Source organism: Myotis davidii, unplaced genomic scaffold (assembly GCF_000327345.1).
Source record: "Myotis davidii unplaced genomic scaffold, ASM32734v1 scaffold157, whole genome shotgun sequence".
Lineage (NCBI taxonomy): Eukaryota > Metazoa > Chordata > Mammalia > Chiroptera > Vespertilionidae > Myotis > Myotis davidii.
Genome location: NW_006288722.1, coordinates 397,035 through 412,449, shown reverse-complemented (window position 1 = coordinate 412,449; position 15,415 = coordinate 397,035). Strand labels below are relative to the sequence as shown.

At 56.2% G+C, this 15,415-nt stretch overlaps 2 protein-coding genes across 2 annotated transcripts in view; one reads left to right on the top strand and one right to left on the bottom strand.

Annotated features, from left to right (window-relative positions):
- Nucleotides 1–280: 280 nt before the first annotated feature.
- On the top strand, nt 281–7,414 carry REC8 (REC8 meiotic recombination protein). Its single transcript, XM_015562068.1, has 19 exons — nt 281–482; nt 572–640; nt 758–900; nt 985–1,060; nt 1,166–1,286; nt 2,289–2,373; nt 3,846–3,925; nt 4,180–4,376; nt 4,555–4,646; nt 4,817–4,872; nt 4,922–4,998; nt 5,398–5,530; nt 5,865–5,931; nt 6,025–6,188; nt 6,390–6,438; nt 6,687–6,753; nt 6,884–7,015; nt 7,092–7,198; nt 7,290–7,414. Exons 1-19 carry the CDS (start codon nt 427–429, stop codon nt 7,379–7,381), a joined length of 1,863 nt encoding a protein of 620 aa, XP_015417554.1. The 5' UTR covers nt 281–426; the 3' UTR covers nt 7,382–7,414.
- Nucleotides 7,415–7,498: 84 nt separating this feature from the next.
- Nucleotides 7,499–15,415, bottom strand: part of IPO4 (importin 4) — an 8,538-nt gene continuing 621 nt past the window's right edge. Inside the window, exons 3-29 of the mRNA XM_015562067.1 lie at nt 15,330–15,406; nt 14,776–14,905; nt 14,509–14,688; nt 14,195–14,260; nt 13,988–14,089; nt 13,816–13,899; nt 13,386–13,550; nt 13,229–13,282; nt 12,953–13,062; nt 12,558–12,666; nt 12,302–12,431; nt 11,986–12,099; nt 11,769–11,882; nt 11,403–11,523; nt 11,160–11,271; nt 10,941–11,056; nt 10,746–10,823; nt 10,612–10,669; nt 10,413–10,515; nt 10,120–10,313; nt 9,921–9,965; nt 9,428–9,553; nt 9,145–9,353; nt 8,920–9,052; nt 8,735–8,839; nt 7,969–8,038; nt 7,499–7,850 (exon numbers count right to left, since the gene is read on the bottom strand). Of these exons, the coding sequence (XP_015417553.1) occupies nt 7,720–7,850; nt 7,969–8,038; nt 8,735–8,839; nt 8,920–9,052; nt 9,145–9,353; nt 9,428–9,553; nt 9,921–9,965; nt 10,120–10,313; nt 10,413–10,515; nt 10,612–10,669; nt 10,746–10,823; nt 10,941–11,056; nt 11,160–11,271; nt 11,403–11,523; nt 11,769–11,882; nt 11,986–12,099; nt 12,302–12,431; nt 12,558–12,666; nt 12,953–13,062; nt 13,229–13,282; nt 13,386–13,550; nt 13,816–13,899; nt 13,988–14,089; nt 14,195–14,260; nt 14,509–14,688; nt 14,776–14,905; nt 15,330–15,406 (3,036 nt within the window). The 3' untranslated portion in view covers nt 7,499–7,719. The remainder of the gene's footprint in view (nt 7,851–7,968; nt 8,039–8,734; nt 8,840–8,919; nt 9,053–9,144; nt 9,354–9,427; nt 9,554–9,920; nt 9,966–10,119; nt 10,314–10,412; nt 10,516–10,611; nt 10,670–10,745; nt 10,824–10,940; nt 11,057–11,159; nt 11,272–11,402; nt 11,524–11,768; nt 11,883–11,985; nt 12,100–12,301; nt 12,432–12,557; nt 12,667–12,952; nt 13,063–13,228; nt 13,283–13,385; nt 13,551–13,815; nt 13,900–13,987; nt 14,090–14,194; nt 14,261–14,508; nt 14,689–14,775; nt 14,906–15,329; nt 15,407–15,415) is intronic.

Below are 15,415 nucleotides of genomic sequence, written 5' to 3'. Positions count from 1 at the left end.
CGCGTGCTCCTGCGGCGCGACCGAGGCCGGCGGGCGGGCGACCCTGTTGAAGTTGTCGCTGCCCGAGCTGAGAGCAAAGGCCCGAGAGCCCGGCGTGTCTGCCGCGGGCAGCCGTTTCCCAGGAGCTCTGCATCCCCAACCTGCTCCAGTAAGTTCGAGGCCCATGTGGCGTGCAAACCCTGCAGGGCCGACGAAGGGAGCATCCCTGTGTACCTCGTCTGCGTTTCCTTGTACCTGTCCCTTCATCGTTTATCCATCACGTGCGTAAAGGGTCCTTTACTTGGCATTGGGGTCCATCTGCTGCCCAACCTGTCCAAACCCTTATTTCTCTCTGACGGTGCTGGGAAATACTGTGCCCTAAGGAATCCGGATCGAGAGCCAAACGGAGGAGCGGTGAGAACGAGAGGGTGAGACCCCGGAGGCACGATGTTCTACTATCCCAATGTGCTTCAGCGCCACACGGGCTGCTTCTCCACTATCTGGTAAAGGCGGCCGGCCCGGGGGGCGGGGGTGGGGACGCCCTGGGATCCCCACCTGACAGCCCCCCCCTCCCCACCCCCACTCTGTCCAGGTTGGCAGCAACGCGTGGCAGCCGGTTGGTAAAGCGTGAATACCTGAAGGTGAATGTGGTGAAGACCTGGTAAGGCCCAGAAAAGGGAGGGGTGACCTGGTACTGGTGTCGGTTAGGGGTGGGCAAGGTGGTGGGGCCGGTTCTTAGGGCAGGCACAGCGGTGACCAGGGCACGTTGTTTCCCCAGCGAGGAAATCCTCCGTTATGTGCTGGTACAAGTGCAGCCCTCGCAGCCCGGCCTGCCGCGCCCCCGCTTCTCCCTCTATCTCTCAGCCCAGCTCCAGATTGGGGTGATCCGGGTCTACTCACAGCAATGCCAGTACCTCGTAGGTAAGGCTGGGAAGGCTGCACGGAAGTGGGGCAGAGCTGGGTGGCCCTCTAGGGTGGCTCCCCACCTTGCCCTCCCGCCCACAGAGGACATCCAGCACATCCTGGAGCGCCTGCACCGTGCCCAGTTGCAGATCCGAATAGATATGGTGGAGGCTGAACTGTGAGTGTCCCCTGGGACTGAGACCCCCCAGCCTTTGGTGGGGAACCTCACTGCCGGCCTTCGCCCATCTCAGCCTCAGTCCTCGACAGCCACGTTCTCTCTCAGCCCCAGCCTGCTGCTCCCTAACCGCCTGGCCATGATGGAGACCCTGGAAGATGCTCCAGACCCCTTTTTTGGGATGATGTCTGTGGATCCCAGGCTTCCCAGCCCCTTCGATATCCCTCAGGTGGGCCCGTTCTCCCAGGACACCCTCAGGGGGTGATGGTACAGAGGGGAGTGCTGTTCCTGGACCAGTCTGACTCTGGGGTTGGGGGGGGGGGAAGGGAGCTGCCACAGCTCTGCCCCACAGGAGTCAGTGCCGGGGGCTGTCATGGTGAACCAATCCAGACAAGCCTGCTCCACTTACGCAAGACCAGCCTAGAGGCAGCTCTTCTCCTCACTCATCTCCACACTGTCCCCACTGCCGAGGCCCTAATCCAGGCCTTCGTTGTCCCTCGGCACTAGGTTTCCCTACCCGTGTCCTTCTCCATTTATTCCTAACACCCCCCGCAACTTAGACAATCTTCCTTTAAAGACATCTTCAGGGATTCCCCGCTGCAAACAGAATACTGGCATTTGGGGCTCTGTGCCCTGACCCGGAGCTAGCCATCCCCAGACATCTCAGCGCATTCTCTGGGCATTTTTGTCTCCCAACACATCAGTCTGGCCCCTGGTCCCAAAGATGCCACATTCAGCTCTTTGCTTAAGTCCATGATGGTTACCCTGTTCTCTACTAATCCAATCCCACATATTCTTATAGACCTCACTCAGATGCTACCCTTTTCCATGAAGCTTCTACCCACTCCCAGCCAAAACCAAATGTTCTGGAACTCAGCCTTGCTTTATCCTTTGTGTTGGCCCTTGCTAGGGTCATATACAAACTTGTCTCCCCTCTGGACCTTATGCTCCTTAAGAAGAACACTTTTTTTCCCTTCTGTCCCCCACAACTTGATATAAGGGTGCAGTGCTTCTAGCACAAATTGACAAAGACTAAGTAACTGGTGGGGGGACGGGGATCATGTGGGCGGGAAAGGAGGAAAGGAGACCAGATGGCAAAGAGGGTTCACTGCGTGCCAATACAAGAATTCGGCATTAAAAGGTATGACTGTCCAGGTGTGAATGAGATTGTGAAAGCGGGAAAACAGGGTTGAAGCTGAGCCCTATATTTGTCTCCAATCCCTCTCCAAAGATCCGACACCTTTTGGAGGCTGTGACCCCAGAGAGAGTCCCTGAGGAGACCCCTCCCGAAGTCCCCATAGAGCCTGGGAAGCCAGGTGAGCAGAGAAGGACTTCTTTCTGGTGGGAGGTATAGAAGCTCTAACAGCTTAAGAAATAACCATCTTTGAGCCCTAGCTGGTTTGGCTCAGTGAGTACAGTGTCGGCCTGTGGACTAAAGGGTCCCAGGTTCGATTCTGGCCAAGGGCACGTGCCTGGGTTGCGGTCTCAATCCCCAGTGTGGGGCATGCAGGAGGCAGCCAATGATTCTCTCTCATCATTGATGTTTTTATCTCTCTCTCCCTCTCCTTTCCTCTCTGGAATCAATAAAAATACTTTTTTTAAAAAAGAAAGAAATAACCATCTTTGAGCTTCTCTTCAGAGCCAGGCCCTGGCCCTGGCCCTGGCCGGATGGCTCAGTTGGTTAGAGCATAGTTCTATACATCAAAAGGTTGTGGATTCTATCCCTGGTTGGGGCACTTACAGGAGGAAGCCGATCGATGTTTCTCTGTCTCTCTCCTTGCTTTCCTCCCCCCACCCTAAAAATAAAAGAAAAGTATCCTTGGGTGAGGATTGAAAATACTTTTTTAAAAAAATATATATATTTTATTGATTTTTTTACAGAGAGGAAGGGAGAGAGATAGTTAGTTAGAAACATCGATGAGAGAGAAACATCAGCTGCCTCCTGCACATCTCCCACTGGGGATGTGCCCGCAACCTAGGTACATGCCCTTGACCGGAATCGAACCTGGGACCTTTCAGTCCGCAGGCCGACGCTCTATCCACTGAGCCAAACCGGTTTCGGCGAAAATACTTTTTTTTTTTTTTTTTAAGCCTAGCCAGTGTGGCTCGGTGGTTGAGCATTGACCTATGAACCGGGAGGTCATGGTTCAATTCCCAGTCAGGGCACATGCCCGGGTTGCAGGCTCGATCACCAGTGCGGGGTGTGCAGGAGGCAGCGGATTGATGATTCTCTCTCATCATTGATGTTTCTATCTCTAGGGCCAGGACCTGGCCTGGAAGTAGCTCCGCTGCTTCTTCCACCCTGAAATCAATAAATACATTTTTTTAAAAGAGCCAGTTCTATGAGATCAGAATTTTTTTTTAACCTTAAATATATATTTTTTATTGATTTCAGAGAGGAAGGGAGAGATAGAAACATCGATGATGAGAGAGAATCACCGATTGGCTGCCTCCCGCACGTTTCCTACTTGGGGGGATCGAGCCTGCAACCTGGGCATGCGCCCTTGGCCAGAATTGAACCTGGGACCCTTTAGCCCGCAGACCAACGCTCTATCCACTGAGCCAAACGGGCCAGGGCGAGATCAGAATTATTATCCCCATTTTACAGATGAGAAAAGTGAAGCCCATAGTGGTTAAGTAACGTATCCAAGGTCAAATGGCCAGTGACTAGCCTGGGCCTGACTGGAACTCAGGTTGACTTGACTCCCGAGTCCATGCTTTTGCCTCACATGGGTATGGGAACTTGGGAAGAAGCAGAGAGGCTGGTGTGACTTCCCTGCCCCTTCAGACAGGACCCTGGTCACTGTGCTGACTCCGGAGGCCATCACCCTCCAGGAAGCAGAGCCCATACGCATGCTGCAGATCGATGTGAGTTGTCCCCAGGCATAAAGAGCCTGAGTCCTGCTTCTCAGCCCAGTCCTCCTTGCATCTACTTCTCTCTGCCCAGAGTCCTGCCTTCTCTGTCTCCATTGCCCCTCTCCCTGCCCCTGGCACTTGAGTGCCCGTTGGGCTACCTTGACCCTGTCCTGTGGCATGCTTCTCAGACTCGCTCTCTTGGATCCACTTTCTTTTTTTCAGAAATGGAATTGAGTTCCCTCTCCATGTTCTTCCTCTCACAACAGGGTGAACGAGACCTCCCAGAGGTTAGCCGTCGAGACTTGGACCTGCTCATTGCTGAGGAAGATGAAGCTATCTTGTTGGAGGAACAAGGCAGGCCTGTCCAGCAGTGTGGGACGTGCTTGGTTCTGGACAGTCAGGCCCCGGGCATGGGCAGTCTGGGCTTGGGCAGTGCTCCTATCTCATCCCTTCTGTACTCTGAGCCTTGATCCTCTCTCTCTCTGCAGTGTCCAAGGAGGAACCTCGAGCCCCAGAAGTGGAAACTATAGTTCCCCCTCTCTCACCTCTAGCTCTTCCACAGTAAGGACAGGAACCCCTGAGCTTAGTAGGGGGTCAGTGCTGGGAGGAGTGTTCTCATCGCTCTTGCCATTTTCTGTCAGGGTGGAAGAGGCCGCAGAGCCACTTCCAGGCCGGGTCCTGGCCCCAGAGGAGGTGAAGCCAGCAGTCTGGGAGCCGGAGGCCCTGCTTGCTGGTGAGTACCATCATGCCTGGATCCTTCCTAGGGGCACCTGCACAGCTGTTGCAGACAGGGGCCCTGTATTCCCTCTTGCTAAAGGCAGGGCCCTCTAGCGTCTTGCCTGGGTGGCTGGCTGTGAGGGCAGAGGGTATGGGGCAGAGCCAGGACCTAGCATGTCGTTGCAGAGGTGACGCCCCCGCCCCTGAAGGAGCTACCTCTCCCAGCTCCACTCAGCCCAGAGGTGAGTACTCGCCCTTCTAAGCCTTCTTCTCTTCACTCTCCTCACCCAGAGCCGCACACCCATAATCAGCTTCCCCAAGCCCCAGGCTACTGCTAGCCTACAAAAGCCTTTGTACATCCCTAGCCGGTTTGGCTCAGTGGATAGTGTGTCAGCCTTGGGACTGAAGAGTCTCAGGTTCAATTCTAGTCAAGGGCACATGCCCTGGGTTGCAGGCTTGATCCTCAGTAGGGGGTATGTAGGAGGCAGCCTGTCAATGATTCTCATCATTCATGTATCTATCTCTCCCTCTCCCTCTCTGATATAAACATTTATTTTTTAAAAAACCTTTGTGCAAATTAGTAAAAGGTGGCGCTGCCTATACCACAATTTAACCAGCTGAAGGGTAGGCGCTGCACATGCTCCTGGAGTGCCCACCCAAGCCCTTTCCTAGGGTACCCCAGGGGCCTGTTTGCAGTCCCACCAGGACGTCAGAAAAAGGAGTAATTGGTAGCTTTGCCCCCACCTCCCTCCCCCTCTGCAGAGGAGGCCCCCAGCCTCCCCACCTGCTCGCCGCCGCCGCAGTCGCCGCCGCCAATTATTGTTCTGGGACAAGGAGACTCAGATCTCCAGGGAGAATTTCCAGAAACAACTGCAAACCAGAGCTCATTGCTGGGAGTGTGTGAGTGCAGCCCAGACTTTGCAGGGGCTGGAGACAGGGAGGGCCTGGGGTAGGTACATGCTGGGCCTTGTAAACTCCTGGGAAGGCATTGGGAACATCCCCTTAAGTGCATGCATTGGGGTCTGCACATAGCTCCCATACTCCTTTAGTGAGTCTGCCCAGCATATGCCGGCACCAGTTAAAAATCTGACTTTTGGCAATGAGCACAGCAGGCAGGGGCATGAGCCTGGAAGTTGGAAGACCAGAAGCTCTAGCACAAGGCCTTGCAGAAGTAGAGAGGGGCAGTGTGGAGTGACTCACTCTTAACTAGGCTCTGACCTTCCCTATCATGCAGCCGATGGTGCAGCCCCCCGAGAGGATCATCAGAAGCCCCACAGAGCTGTTTCAAACCCCAACTTACTGTAAGAGTGATGGGAGTTGGCATGTGGGATCCTCATTCTTGGTGTTCCTCGTGCCTCAAACCCTGTCCCTGCTGCCACCTTGTCCCCACCCAGCTGGCTGGCTACCCCCAGAACTGCTGGCTTTCTGGACCCGCTGTGCCCAGCCACCCCCAAAAGCACTCAGACGAATGCCCCTGGAGCCTGAAGAAGAGGCTGCTGAGAGGGAGGCAGCAGCTGAGGAGGAAAGGAGAAAAACGGAAACCCTGAGTGATATCGAGGTAACTGCGCCCTCACTCCTTCCTGAAGGACCTGCTTTGCTTAAGCTCCAGCAGTCTGCCTTCTGCCCAAGTGAGCCAATGGCATCAGGCTCGGGTGGCCTGTCCCAGAGCCAAGGCCGTTTCAGGGTGGGGACTGTTTCACTTCTGCCCCAAGTGCTTCTGTGATGCTTGGGGTCTTAATTCTCTTGCTTTTACCCCCAGGTCCTGAGGGAGGCCCAAGAGCCCAGTGGGCCCCTTATGCTGTCTTCAGGTGAGCACCTGAAGGGGCGGTGAAGACCACCACCCTAACCACTGTTCCAGGAAACTGGTATCCCAACTGCTGACAGTTTTTGTCAGAGGGAGTATTTAACACAGAAAGCATAGGTTTGGTTTCAGTTCTCCCTCCTGGGTGCTTGTAAGTCACTGCACAGCCCTGACATCCAGTTGAATCAGGTGGCCCCAAGGCCCCAGCTGCTCAGATCCAGGCAGACTGAATCAGGACCTTCCCTCCCCCAACAGAGCTCTCCATAGAAGCAGCTGAGGAGGAGAAGTCTCGCATCAGCCTCATCCCCCCGGAGGAGCGGTGGTAAGCAGCTAGGCCTGGTGAGCTCAGGCACAGCCCTGGCCACGTGGGGTAGTGCTAGGACGGGCATGCCCCTGGCCACCATCAGTCACATCTACTTCCCTGCTCCACCTGACTCCCCGTGTTCTCCTAGGGCCTGGGCTGAGGCGGAGCAGCCAGAGCCCCCTGTATTGCCTGTGGTGCCCGAACTCCCCGAGGTGCCCATGGAGATGCCTTTGGAGCTGCCTCCGGAGGCAGAGCTGCTCTCACTTGAGGCTGTGTACAGGTAGGTACCAGGGAGGGGTTGCCTCGACTGGGTGGGCCTGGTGGGGGCTTTGGCTAACAGTTCTTGACCCCTACAGGGCAGTGGCACTGGAGCTGCAGGCCAACAGGAAGCCTGATTTCAGCAGCCTAGTGTCACCTCTTAGCCCTCGCAGGATGGCTGCCCGGGTCTTCTACCTGCTCCTGGGTGAGTGTGGGCATGTGTGTATGGGAGACACATTGGCTAGAGGCCACGGTAGGGACTCCCCCTGACCAGCTCCCTTTTTCTGCCTTGACAGTGCTCGCAGCCCAGCAGATCTTTCGCATGGAACAAGAGAAGCCATACGGGCGCCTCCTGATCCAGCCGGGTCCCCGATTCCAGTGTGGTTAGAACAATTTAGAAGCTGCCAAAAAACCAGCTACGTTAAACCCTGTCTTGCCCTAGACTATGCCTGTCTCCTTTCTGGAAGTCACCTTTGTTCTTCCTGCTCTCAGAGCAGAGCTACTGTTTAAGCAGAAAATGAACTGCCTTTATTACAATATGTTGTCGCAGGTCAATTTGTATTGTCCCACAGCATAGCAGATCCAGCTCCAGGGAGAGCTCCATAAGGCATACAGTAAGCAGGGCTGGGGCCCCAGGATCTGGTAAGGCATGAGGCGGAACTGGGCTGAGAGGTAGTTCTGGGGCCCAGGCAGGCTCTTCTCTCTGACCCAGCTGCAGCCCACAGTCTAGATGAGGCCCAGGAGGGCCTGGAGTTCCTGAGCCTTGTCCCCAGGCAGTGAGCCCAGTGCTGTGTGGAAGCTGTCGGTGTGCTGTTCGGCCAAGAATGTCAGGAGCAGCAGCAGTGTGGCCTTGGTGTCTGGGTGGGGTAAAGGGAGAGATCCAGGGAGGACTGGCCCCCAGCCCCTAGATGCCCCAGACCCTCTGAGCCTTGCTGCTCCTTGCCTCCCCGTCCTGCCCATGAAGGCCACCCTCACCTGATGGGATCTTGTCGTCAGCCTGAATGAGGCTGCAGATGCGCAGGAGCTCAGGAGCCACATCTACAACCTGTGGAAAAAGAAGGGCCAACTTGGGCAGCAGCACCCTGAGCCCCAGGACTGGGGTGGGTGTTAGGGGCCAAGGAGAGACAGTCCTTCTCCCACCAGGGCTGCTGGAGCCCGACACTAATTCACAAGAACCCAAGATAATTGTAAAGCATGAGAAGGACCCATGAAACACTATGATGATCATTTTAGGGGTGGGGAGTGGGGAGGATTAGGGAATTGTGATTAAAGATGATTGAAATCATAGCCTCAAGATCAAAAGCCCAAATACCCAGGAGCTCTACCAACACAATTTCTGAAGGGGAAAGACACAGGAACACTAGGACATCAGTCCAAACCTAGCTACTTGGTGCAGTCAGATCTCAACAGAACTGCACTGGATGGTGAGTGGCCCAGACTGGTACCCAAGCTCCATGAAGCACAGCCTGAAAGAGCCCTGTTCTAGGAAACCAGCCGAGTCAGGTTGTGACTTCAGATCAGACCAGAGGATGGAGGCTCCCTGAGGAAAAATGCTATGTGGAGACAGGAAGCACTTCCTCTCCATGACAGGCCTGGCTATCAATCCTTGCAGACCAACGAGAAAATGGAGTGTCAAAGGGCAGCTTCAACCACCACTGTGCATCACCTACAGCTGAGGCCAACTCTGCCTGCCACTGAGAAGGGAGTATTAAGACGGGGGACGCTCCAGCACTGGGGTTACCTGCTCAGGGCTGCTCTGGTGCAGGAAGCTGAAGAGGTGTCCTATGGTGGCCCACTCCTCCAAGTCCTCCTTCAGGGGCAGGGCGTGCAGCAGAGCAGTCAGCACCTGGACAGACAGATGGCTCTGGTCTCTTGCCCTGCCCCCTCCTCAGCTTCCTACCACTGCCCAATGCCCCTACCCCTCACCTGGGGCTCTGGTTTCCTTGTGGGACTGGCCATCAGTAGGCGGGCCAGTGCCCCACAAATGTTATCATGGACACGATTATGGCGTTCCCGTGCCAGGAGGGGCAACAGGAGCCCCACCAGCTTGGAGAAGTATCTGATCCGAGGTCAAGGAAAAGGCACTCTCATCCCCAAGCCCGGGGACACTCCCCCAACCCCACCCCAGCCACTTTTGGAAGCTGAGGATACTCCTGGGCAGGACGGCCCCCGTGCTCGGCCAACACGCCCAGTCCAAAGATGGCATTGCTCCGCACTTCAGGGTCTGTCTCCCGGGCGGCGTTCAGCAGCACCGGGAGCAGGCGGGACACAAACTGGGCTGAGGCAGCACCCAGGCCCTGAATGGACTCCGCCAGCGTCCCCACTGCAAAGGACTTCTCTGCCACTGTGCAGCCCTGTTTCTGATGGGAGGAGTGCAAATCAGCCTGGGGCTGAGACAAGGGGGGCGTTGGGCAGAATGGGGTAGAGCACTCACTGTCTTGCAGAGCAATAATGGCAAGAACCCAGCGAAGAAGGGGGCAAAAGTGTCTCCCCCTGCTGCAGCTGCCAGGGCAGGAATGGCCTCACCAGCGTACTCTAGCAACATGGCATCGTATTCAGCCTGTGGGGCCAGAGCACCAGGGCCAGCTCTGAGACTGGCACCTCCCACCATGCTCCTCCACTGCTGACGGTGGTCCCTGTGAAAGGACTGGCCCCTCCCAGGCTGGGCTTGTTTGTGACCCAGCTTTTTCTCTTGGCCCTCCTACTCTCACCTACCAACCCAAGCCTGCCCTGCACCCCCCACTCCAGGAAACCTTCCTTGAACCCCCACTGCCTGAGTGGGAGCAGGGTTGTATCACTCAGAACCATTACCAATCTTTTAGTAGCCCTGGCTCCCCTAGGCCAAGTCCAAGTGCACTGTCCACCCCGCCCTGTGGAGACTACCGGACAAATTACCTGGTCTCTCAGTTTGCATCCATAGCTCTCACCTGGTCCTCGTCCTCCTCCTCCTCCTCAGTGTCCTGACAGGCTGTCTGTAGGACGAGGTAGCTCAGCTCAGCCTGAGCTTTCTTGTCCCTTCCCCTCTCCATTGGGTGAGGGCAGGGGGAGCTGGACTTGCAGCCTCTGACCATCCCCACCTGGGGCTGGGCCACCTCTTCATCCTGCAGCACCCCCGGCCTTGCTCACCTTCCTCTGCAGCACAGCCTTGAGCATGTTGCAGAGCTCAGCAAGGCGCCCGGGGGGCTGCAATGTGAGGCTCCCACAGCTGCGCAGCACCCCAGTCAGGGCCTCCAGCACAGCCATCACCACTTGGCGCTCCCGCTCCCCGTATACTGCCTGCATGTAGGACGGTACCACCTGGGCCAGGATGACCTGCAGAGCTGAGGATATGATTGGCTGAAGTCCTGGTCAGGCCCTGCCCCTCTACCCCCCAACCCCTGGTTCCACAGGCCCCAGCCTGGCCCCGGCACCCTTCTCACCAGCAGTATTGGGTTCTGAGAAGCTTTGAGAGGTCTTGTGCACCGCACAGCAGAACTGTCCCAGAGCCTCATGGGCTGCCTTTCGCACATTCAGGTGAGGGCACTGCAGGATGAGGAGTGGAATGTGCCTGCTCTGTGCAGGGGGAACAGAGGGCCCCTAACTCTCAGTCCCCACCCACTTCACCCACTGTCCACTCACCTCCAGAAGTTTGAGTACTTCTTCAAAGACACTCTCCATGTAGGGAAGGAAGGCCACACTGTGAACAGACACATGGCCATGGGGAAGAGGCTCCCAGGCAGGGTACCCAGTGCCAGGGAAGGGCCGATACTCACCTGGTGTTCACAGAGATCTCCCCCAGGGCAGCACAGGTGTCTTCCTTCTCATCAAAAAAGGCATTTTCCACACTGTACCTAGAGTAAGGTGGGGAGTTAGCAGTGATCAGGCACCAGCAGGCGCAGGTCTGGCACTGGCCCGTTGTCCAAAGCTAGGATTCCTCTAACCATTTCTACAACGGCACCCCTCCGCACCCTGAGATCTCTGAGTCATCCTCCTCTTCCTCATCCTCATCCATGAGTTCCTCCTCTTCCTCTCCATCACTCTCATCATCAAACAGAAGAAAGGAGCTGCTGCTGTCGTACTGAGGCTGGACAGAGAGGCACAGCAGGGATTTTGCCTCAGCTGGTTTGAGATAAATCTCACCCTCCGGCCAGCCTTCCCCAACCACCTAGCCCTCCCATTCCGCTCACCACAATGCCCTCAGTGGAACGCAGTGACAACAGCATGAGTCTGGTGATTTGTGGCAGGTAGGGTGCCAGGCCCTCACCCATCAGCCCCGATAAAGCTGCAAACAGGCTGTACCTGGTGGAGGCAGGTGGAAGCTGCACAGTCCTGCCTCCTACAGCCAGACAGGATGGGGGAGCCAGGGGAAACCTATGGTCCAGAACCAGAGGACTGAGGTCTGGAGTGGGGACAAACGAGGGCTCACTCACGTGCAGCGCCGCAAGTCAGGGTCGTCTACCTGGTCACACAGGCCCAGCCCCAGCTGGCAGCATTCCTCAGCCAGGGGCCTCATGGGCTCCCCCAATGCTCGTGCCAGCAACCCCAGTGTCTCTGTGGGGGCAAAGACTTGGTTAGCACTGGGATGTGGAGCTGGTCAGAGGAATGCAGGGCCAAGGCCTGGGACCAAAGGTGGCAGCTGGAGGTAATTCAGAAATCCCACCTACTCTTAGATACAATGGGAATGCCTTCAACGAGCAGGAAGACACCCAGGCTGCCCTGGGAGACCTCTGTGAACACCAGGTGAGCACCAGCCCTTCCCTGGCACCGGGAACCCTGCCTGGGAGCCCCTTCCTTACCCAGGCTCTGGATCCGCAAAGGCTGAAGGTCCTCATGGCCTATCATCAGGAAGCCCCGCAGGTGCTCCATGACGGTGGGGAAGTAGGGCAGCAGGGAGGCCTGGGCAGCCGTGGCTGAAGGACAGAATCAGGTGTGGGATGTGGGGGGTGCCGGGATCAACTGCTACAGGCTTTCTGGGTGAACCCCGTGCCCTCTTTCCTGCCTCCTTCTCCTCACCAATGGCCCCCAGGGCGCTCACAGCCAGCTCCTTGGTCCGGGGGCTGCTGGGGTTCCTCAGAGGCTGCAGCATACATTCCATAAGCTCCGGGAGATAGGGCTGCACTTTCGGCCCTGTGGGAAAGGCCATTCCTCTCACAACCAAACCAGGTCTCCCCTTCCGGGCGTCCAACTGGTTCTAGGCTGACACTCCTGTAGCTCTGCCACACCCTTTTCCCCACCACTGGCAGCAGTTCTAGGAGTGGCATATCCTGCCCTACTTCAGCCAAAGCTATAGCTTTGTCCCCTACCACGAACCCCCAACTGCCATCACTACCTAGGTTCTCCACGAAATTCTCAAGGGCATAGCAAGCCCTGGCTAGATGGTGTGTGTGCCCAGGAGACACCGACTTCAGGTAGGCAAGGAGCAGTGGCATCACCTCCCGTGAATAGCTGCTGATTTGAGGCTGTGGGAGAGAGCGAGTCCTGAGTCAGCTCAACCGCAGGGCACGTACCTATACCTAAGTGCCAACGGCAGAAGACATGAGGCTGGTCCCCGGGACGAGTGGCTACCCACATGCAGCCCCGCTGACCTGTAGGTTCTCTGAGAACTGGCCCAGGGCAAACAGCGCAGCATTACGCACAACTTGCGAGGGGTCCTCTAGGCCCTTGCACACAATCTGCAGTAGTGGAGGCAGCAGTCTGGATGAGGCAGGACAAGAGAACATATTCTGAGAGACCTAGGCTGAGCTGTTCTCCTGTTTCCCCTGGGAAAACCAAGGGTTTTTCCATCATTGGATGGTAGGTACCATCCCCTGGTCCCTTTAGCTGGGACAGCAATTTATTTTTCAAATCAGAATACTTCTGAGATTAGAGGGTAAACATTACTGATAATTACGCATGAATGACAAGCATAGACCAGGACTACCATGGGCCATGTGGTCCTCCTTCCCATGGTCTACCCTCACTGTAAGACGGAAATAAACACCTCTGCCTGATGTGGTCGCTAGCTCCATCAGACAGCACAGCCAGTACCAGGAGCCCAGCCTTGCGCTGGTATGGGTTCTCACTCCGCAAGGCCTCTTCCAGCATGGGCATCTAGGGGAGCACAGGACATTCTCCTGAAACCCCAGCAAAAGCCTGCCCATTCTTGTGGCAACAGGCCCTCCACACCCATAAGGGCCTAAATATCCTCCACCTTGGGGGACTAGGCACTCCTGGGGGTAGGGGCACCGGGGCACCAAAAGAATGGAGCCACACTTACCAGCGGGGTAAAGAGCTTCTCAGGGGGCAAATGTAGTGCCAACATGTCCACAACCTAAAAAATGACAGGGAAACTTCACTGGACTCCATCTCTGCCCCCCAACCTCCCACAGCCACCTAAGACCCTGCCCCCCTGCCCACTTTGTCTCACATCCCACCTGTACAGCAAAGTGCTTGGGTGTCTCTCCCACCAGCCCAATCTCCAGTTCTTCCTCCTCTGCATCCCGGTCCTCCGGATCCAGCTGGCCCAAGGGGGGCTCGGCAGCCATAATGGGGAAAAGGGTGTGCAGCAAGGAGGGCAGGAGACGATTCTTCAGTAAGGCCTTGAAAGGGAGGGTGGAGAGGTGTCCCTGAGAATCTGCTCCCCAGATGGACTCACTTTACAAATTCTAGTCTCCCAGGCCAGAAAGGGGTCTGGCAGGAGATTCCAAATCTCCCAGCCAGGAGCCAGGACGAGGACAGGCCAAGTCTTAAGCATCTTAGCTATGGTACTTTAGATACTCCAAGATGGTAAAAAAAAACCAAAAAAAAAAACCAAGAGTGAGATGAGGGATGGAGGTGGCATTGTGTGTGTCAGAGGGCACTCACCTTGCTCTTGACTTTGACCAAAAAAGTGAGGCTGCAGAGAATACGCACACGAACTGCATCACCCAGAGCCACGTTTCCAGCCACCTGTCCAGAGACTAAGGCGAATCAGAAACAGACACACACACAAAAAATCCAGAACAAGCAGCAGGGGCCATGCCCACCCCAGGCTCACCCCAAGGCAGAATGTGAGGATCTCAGAGAGGTGGGGGCTGATGATAGGCATTTCTGACTCCAGCAATTCATCCAGGGCCTCCAAGGCCTCACAGGCCTTTGCCTGCCACACAGACAGACAAGTCATAGGGTTACCATCCTATTATTCAGTGGACCAGGCTGGATGCTCCTCTTCCCTTCCAACAGAGGTCCTCCCAAATGTCCTCACCTCATCTACAGAGATCAGAGTCTGCACGGCCGTGATGAGCTTAGGCACTAACATCCGTGCTAGAAGCTGGAGGACAAAGGATGAGTTGAGTCACAGAAAACATGATGCAGCCTAGTCTTAGGCCCCAGAAGCTGGCAGCTTCCTTGAAATCTGGACACAGGAGCAGCCCAGGTACAGCCACCCAGTCTCCCCTCTCAAGTGTTAGGAAGGACAAAAGGCAGAGAAAGAATCTAAAGTAGCTCTGTGTCCTGCAAGGGTAAGGACATAAAGGCTTGACAATAGGGGGCCTGGGAAGGGGAGGGCCCACATCTCACCACGTCATCAGGGCCAAGATAAGGGGCCATGGCGGTCAGAGTGCGCAGAGAGTAGAAGAGCAGCCCAGGAGAGCCCGCCTCACCAAGGGTCTCCTTCAGAAGCCGAAGAAGCTCCCGGTAGTGGAGTCGGAAGGCCTCAGGCCGGGAGGTCACCACTACACTTAGCAGCATAAGCCCCATCTGTCCAGGAGTGGGGGACGAGAGGGAAAAACTAAGTGGTCTATCCAGCCTCTTGGCCCCTCCCTCCTGCCAGCCATGTGACAGTACCTCTCTCTCAGGGACGTGGGGACTGTGGGTACTGTGCTGAAGAAGCTGCATGAGCTGAGGCCAGGCCTGCAGGCCTTCCTTCCGAAAAATAGTGGCTGAGAGCTGGGCCAGGCTAAGGCTCACATTGTGCCTGTGAACAGGAGAGATTCCCCAACCCCAATCACCCTCCAATACGCTCCCCTGCACATGCTGGCCCTGCCTCCATGGGGTGGCCAAGAGAGAAACTTCCGGGTGGGGACGCAGGGTCTTTGCCAGGTTGGGACACATAAGACAGAGGCTCAGGGCGAACAGCATGGTGGGGGTACAATCTGGTGAGCTTGACCTCATTCATACTGAATTTCAGTTCCATTCTTCGGCAGAACATCACGGCACATTCTCAAGAACTTCCGTCTTCAACACCCCTTTAGAATCCTTGCGCTACCCTTGGACTAAAACTGAAGTCCCTGCCCCCCAACTCCCAGCCTGGAGTTGAAAGAGAGGGCAGAAACCCGGAGTGGGTATCAGCCTGGGGCCAGTCAGCATCCGGGAGAAGGTGCGTGGGTGGGGGAACTTACTCCGTCTCTCTCTGGAGGGTCGTCAGGACCAGGGACTTGAGGCTGGAACACAGGGGCCGGCATGTGTTTGGTCCTCGCCCGCCCGC